This window comes from Empidonax traillii, unplaced genomic scaffold (assembly GCF_003031625.1).
Source record: "Empidonax traillii isolate 1590-97213 ecotype Southwest subspecies unplaced genomic scaffold, ASM303162v1 scaffold2330:size34960, whole genome shotgun sequence".
Classification (NCBI taxonomy): domain Eukaryota; kingdom Metazoa; phylum Chordata; class Aves; order Passeriformes; family Tyrannidae; genus Empidonax; species Empidonax traillii.
In genome coordinates this window covers 1,487-7,608 of record NW_020957523.1, presented here as the reverse complement: position 1 = coordinate 7,608, position 6,122 = coordinate 1,487, and the positions used below count along the sequence as shown (strand labels likewise).

The following is a 6,122-nucleotide window of genomic DNA, read 5'->3' as shown; positions in this document are numbered from 1 at the left end:
CCCCAATCAACCTCCCCCCCCAAACTCCCCCAAAACCTCCATCCCCTGCCCCACCTCTTGCCCAGGGTGACCCCTGCCAGCTTGATGAGGTCCCTCATGCAGGGGGTGATGAGCACGGGGGGCTCGTCGCTGTCGCCGGCCTCGTCGTAGCTCTCCACCTGCTCCACCACGAACTGGGCGTGGCGCAGCAGCGAGTCCTCCGTGAACCGGTTGAAGTTCAGCCCCACGGGGGGCACCGTGGTCTGGGGGGGGGGGGAAGGTCAGGGGTCGGGAAGGGCTGGTTGACCCCTCCCCACCTCCCCAGAAATCGCCCATTCCTGGAATCGGTCGAGGCCGAGGGGTCCCAGCTGTGACCTCCCCCTCGACCTGGGTGGGTTATCCCACCCTTTTCCATGGAAAAATTCCCTCCTGGTGTCCGGCCTGAGCCTCCCCCTTGGGGGCACAGCCTGGAATCGCGGGATTGGTGGGGTTGGAAAAGCTCCCCTTTTCAATCTCCAACCCCTTTTCCATCTCCAACCCCTTTTCCATCTCCAACCCCTTTTCCATCTCCAACCCCTTTTTCCATTTCCAATCCCTTTTCCATCTCCAATCCCTTTTCCATCTCCAACCCCTATTCCACGTTCTCCAATCCCTTTTCCACGTTCTCCAGCCCCTTTTCCATGTTCTCCAGACCCTTCTCCTGCTCTCCAGACCCTTCTCCAGACCCTCCAGGTGTCCCCCAAGGTGCCCCCACCTCGAACTTGTTGAGCAGGTCCTCGTAGCTGACGTCACCCCTGGGGACACCCCTGGGGACACTGACCCCAACACTGACCCTGCTGACCCCCGTGGTGACCTGCTGACCTCCCCGGTGACCTGCTGACCCCCCTGGTGACCCCCCCAAGGTGCCCCCACCTCGATCTTGTTGAGCAGGTCCTCGTAGCTGACGTCGGGGTTGTTCTGCAGGAACTCCACCACGATCTTGCTCATGTAGATCTTCTCCTGCATGAGGGCGAAGGTGGGCGCGTACTCCTCGCTGGGCTCCATCAGGATGTAATCCGCGAACGCTGCGGCCGGAAAAACACGGAATTCCGGCCCGGAAAACCAGGAATTCCGTTAAAAATCCGTCGGGGGGGGAGCTGCGGGGTCGAGGTCAGGAGGGGGGAGGGGAAAGTCCCTCGGGGGGAGAGCCCGACATGGTGATGGGGAGGGGAAAAGAGGGGGGAAAAGGGGAGGGAAATGGAGGAAATAGCTAATAAAGGTCAAAAAAATAGGTCATGAAAGGTCAAAAAATACCCAAGAAAGGTTAAAAAAACAGCCTCAAAAAATAACCAAAAAAAGGCCAGAAGGTAGCCAAAAAAGAGTCAAAAAAAAGACCAAAAAAAACACCTAAAAAAGGCCAAAAAAAACACCCAAAAAAAAGCCAATAAAGGTAAAAAAATAGGCCATGAAAGGCCAAAAAGTAGCCCAAGAAAGGCCAAAAAAATAGCCACAAAAAGGCCAAAAAACACCCAAAATGGCCAAAAAGCACCCAAAATGGCCTAAAATTAGCCCCAAAAAAAGGCCAAAAAATACCCCCAAAAAAGACCAAAAAATAGCCCAAAAAGGCAAAAAAAACCAACCAAAAAATGACCAAGCCCCCCTCAGAACATCCCAGTGAGGCCCCACCTGTGCTGAAGCCGATCAGCGCCTTCTCCCCGCCGTCGAAGCCCGTGATCCACCAGGCGTTGATGGGCCCCAACTTCTTGGCCCTCACCCCTCCTGCAAGCCAAGAAAACAACCCCCCATAAATCCCACCTCCTTCCAGAGGCCCCCCAAAACACCCCAAAAAAATCTCCCGCCCCATCTCACCGTCCAGGCAGGGGTTGTCGTCGTAGATGGGCTTGACGGCGCCGCTGAAGAAGAGCTCGACGTTCCTCTCGATGAGCCCCGTGTCGAAGGGGCACAGATGGCCCTTCCTGTCGTAGACACTGCCAGAAAAACACCCAAAAAACGTGACATCATGATCCCCAGAGATCCCTGCAGATGGTGGGGATGGTTTTTTTTTATCCCCCCTCCCTGTCGATGAGCCCGGTGTCGAAGGGACACAAATGGCCTTTCCTGTGGTAGACGCTGCCAGAAAAACACCCCAAAATCGTGACATCCCCCATCCCCAGGGATCCCTGGGGATTTATTTTTTTAATCTCCTGGGTGTTTTTTTTGTTTTTTAACCCCCCCACTCCACCTGAAGGAGGTGACTTTGTGCTGGGGGAGGTCCTCGTAGCTCTCGAAGCCGTCCTCGTTGGCGTCGAAGAGGGACAGGCGCTCGTCCGTCAGCATCTCAGGCTCCTCCAGCTGCCAGAGAGGAGGGGAGGGGGGGGGAAAAAAAACATGGATTCAGCTTCCAGAGGGGGGATTTGGGAATGGGAAAATAGGGGGGGTTGGGTTCCCTGAAGGGCTTTTTTTTTTTGGGTACTCAGTGATAGCAAAGGTGCTTATATACAGAGAAATACGGTATATAGTTGATATATAATCCTATTTTCATATATAAGTTGGATCTTGACATCATATATATAATTATAAACTATATAGACATTGTATACCTTCGTGGGAATTCATAAAATTATATTTATGGTTTATTTCATTTCCGGTTTCTGGTTTTTTTTTGGCTACTCGGTGGCGGCAAAGGCGCTTATATACGGAGAAATACGGTATATAACTGATGTATTTTATAATTCCATTATATACTTGATTATAAAGCAGATCTTGACGTCATATGCATAATTACCCATATTATATGTTTCTATGAAAATTCACAAAATTACATTTATGATTTATTTGATTTCTGGTTTTTGGATTTTTGGTCAGCAAAGGCGCTTATATACGGAGAAATACGGTATATGATTGACATTTATACAAAATTATATTTTGACATTAAATGATGTTTATATGAAATTACTTATTGATATTAAATGACATTTATAAGTTATCATGTATTGATGGTAAGTTAAATTTATATGAAATTATATGGTGTTATTAAACTAGTGTTATTAAATGATGTTTGGAATTCTGAAGTGGCATAAAATGACATTTCTATTAAATTATATATTGACATTAAATGACATTTATATGAATGTATATAATGACATTAAATGACACCTTTATAAAATTATATAGTGATATTGTGATAGCTATACTAAATTACATTTATACAAGTTTATATATTAACATTAAATATTTATATATTAAATGTTACTTATATGAAATTATAAACTGATATTAAATTATATACCAAATTATATAGTGGTATAAAATAATATTTCTATTAAATTATATATTGACATTAAATGACGTTTATATGAAATTATATAGTGACATTAAATGATGCCTTTATAAAATTATGCAGCGATATTGAGTGACATTCATATGAAAATATATAGTGACATTAAATTATATGAATTTATAAATTAATATTAAAAGATATTTATACAAACTTATATATTAATGTTAAATTTTGCTTATACAAATTTATACTTTAGTATTAAGTGATATGCAAATTTATACATTACTATTATGTGACACTTATATATTAAATGATATATAAAATTATCTGGTGATATTAAATGATACATTAAATTTTATATTGGCAATAAATGATATTTATGTGTAATTATATACTGACATTAAACCATGTTTATGCGAAATTCTATAATGACAATAAGTGATAATTTGTACAAAATTTTATATTGATATTAAACGATAAATGAAATTAAACGATAATTAAATGGAATCAATTAAATGGTAAATGATCCCCTTACGGCGTCGTCGGGATCCCCTTGGAAGAACTTGAGGTCGGGGTCGTCCAGGTACTGCCGGCACTCCACGCACTTGGGAGGGGTGGTCTGAGAGGGGGAAATTCCAGGCATTATCCCGGGATTTCACCACCAAATCCCGGGGTTTTTCCATCAGGAACGGCCCCAAATGCACCAAATCCCACCCCCAAAAAAAAAAAAACAACAACATTCTGGGATGAGCTGGGAATGGTTTGGAAGGACCCCCCAGGGACACCCCACCCTGGGGAGCTCATCCCGAAAATTTGGGATGAAATAGTAAGGGATGAAATGGAATAATGAGGGATGAAATGAAAAAATAAGGGATGAAATGGAAAAATAAGGGATGAAATGAAATGAAATAATAAGGGATGAAATGGAATAATAAGGGATGAAATGGAATAATAAGGGATGAAATGGAATAATAAGGGATGAAATGGAATAATAAGGGATGAAATAACCCCCCAAAAAAATGGTTGGAATGGGGGAAAAGAGGGAACAGGATGATCCACCCACACTTTGAAACTCATCCCAAAGCTTTGGGAAGTGGAAATGTGGGAATTTCAGCTGATGAAATGACCCCAAAAGCAGTTGGAAAAGGGGAAAAGGGACTCACTTTCGCAGGGGTGGTGATTTTAACCTGAGGGATTTCGTCCCTGAGCTCCGACCTGGGAGTGGAAAAACAGGGATGAGGGGGCGGGAAAATGTTCCCCCCTCCTTTTCATCCCACCCTGGAATGTTTCCCCCCCCTTTTCCCTCCTCTTTCTTACCCATCCTTGGCTTCCACTTTGATCCTTTTCTCGTCCTGTTCCTTGAGGGGAAGAGCCGGGAAATAAAAATAAATTAAGGGGGGGAAAAAGTTGGGAGAGAGGATGAAAAGTAGGAAGTGGGGGGGGGGAAAAAAACTCCTGGATCCCAAAAATCATCCCCAAAAAGTGGATTTTTTTGGGGGGAGACCCCCCCCCTCACCTTGTCCTCGGGCTCCTCTTCCTCCTTCTCCACCTTCATCGTCACCTCCCGCTCGGCCTCCCCGTTGGCCTCCCCCGACTTCCTCTTGTGGGACCTGCCGGGATCGGGAATTCTTGGGATTTTGGGGAAGGGGGAAATTCCCAGGTTTTTTTTTTTTGGGGGGGGGAAGGGAAGGTCCCAAAAGCCCCTTCCCCCAAAAAACTGACCCTTTGGAGAAGAGGCTGAGCAGGGTGGGCTGGCGGCCGGAGCTCCGCGTCACCCGCGAGCTGGAGGGGGACTCTGCCGGGAGAACGGGATGGGAGAGGGTGGGAAAGGGGAGAGGGGGGGGAAAGGGAGGTCTTTCAGTCTTTCACAGCCCCCCAGACCCCAAAAAACATTCCCCAGGGTGTTCCCCATCTCCCATCCCGACAGGAGATCCCAAAACCCTGCTCTTCATCCCAATAGGAGACCCCCAAAACCCTTCCTGAGGGGATTTCCCACTCCCCATCTCACCAGGAGATCCCAAAACCCTTCCCAAGGGGATCCCTGATCTCCATCCCACCAGGAGACCCCAAAACTCTTCCCGAGGGGATCCCTGATCTCCATCCCAACAGGAGACCCCAAAACCCTTCCTGAGGGGATCCCTGACCTCCATCCCACCAGGAGACCCCAAAACCCTTCCTGAGGGGGTTTCCCACTCCCCATCCCATCAGCAGACCCCAAACCCCCCCCCAAAGGGACCCCCTTTTTACTTCTGCCCTCGCCGTTCTTGGCTCGGCTCCGGCTCCTCCGGGAGCCCCTCCTGGCCCTGGGGCCGGGGCCCAGCAGGGACTGCGGGTGGGGGGACGAGGAGGACGAGGAGGATGAAGAAGAGGATGATGAGGATGATGATGATGAGGAGGACGAGGCCACCCCTTCCTCCATGTCCTCATCGTTGTCGCTGCCGTAGCCGTTGGCGGCGACTCCGGTGGCCACCGAGAGCTCCCAGTGCAGCAGCGCCTTCACCTGGGCCAGGTAACGCTCCTGGAGGGGGTGGGGGTGGGAAAAATTTGGGATAAACACCCCCAAAAACCAGGATAACCCCCCCCCAAAATCCTGGATTGGTCAGGGGGGGACAGGGGGGTGCAGGGAAGGAGGGGATTGATGAGAGCTCCCAGCGCCTTCACCTGGGCCAGGTAGTGCTCCTGGAGGGGGTGGGGGTGGGGAAAACTGGGATAAACCCCCCCAAAACTGGGATAAACACCCCAAAACTGGGATAAACCCCCCCCAAAATCCTGGATTGGTCAGGGGGGGACAGGGGGGTGCAGGGAAGGAGGGGATTGATGAGAGCTCCCAGCGCCTTCACCTGGGCCAGGTAGCGCTCCTGGAGGGGGTGGGGGTGGGGAAAAT

General features: G+C 48.3%; 1 protein-coding gene across 1 annotated transcript in view; it reads right to left on the bottom strand.

Moving 5' to 3' along the window:
- DNMT1 (DNA methyltransferase 1) overlaps window positions 1–6,122 on the bottom strand; it is a gene marked incomplete at both ends in the record, with an annotated part of 33,320 nt that overhangs the window by 25,788 nt on the left and 1,410 nt on the right. Inside the window, 12 exons of the mRNA XM_027909722.1 lie at window positions 55–242; window positions 892–1,043; window positions 1,645–1,737; window positions 1,828–1,946; window positions 2,201–2,310; window positions 3,774–3,857; window positions 4,402–4,453; window positions 4,556–4,596; window positions 4,755–4,848; window positions 4,961–5,033; window positions 5,486–5,564; window positions 5,646–5,756. Of these exons, the coding sequence (XP_027765523.1) occupies window positions 55–242; window positions 892–1,043; window positions 1,645–1,737; window positions 1,828–1,946; window positions 2,201–2,310; window positions 3,774–3,857; window positions 4,402–4,453; window positions 4,556–4,596; window positions 4,755–4,848; window positions 4,961–5,033; window positions 5,486–5,564; window positions 5,646–5,756 (1,196 nt within the window). The remainder of the gene's footprint in view (window positions 1–54; window positions 243–891; window positions 1,044–1,644; window positions 1,738–1,827; window positions 1,947–2,200; window positions 2,311–3,773; window positions 3,858–4,401; window positions 4,454–4,555; window positions 4,597–4,754; window positions 4,849–4,960; window positions 5,034–5,485; window positions 5,565–5,645; window positions 5,757–6,122) is intronic.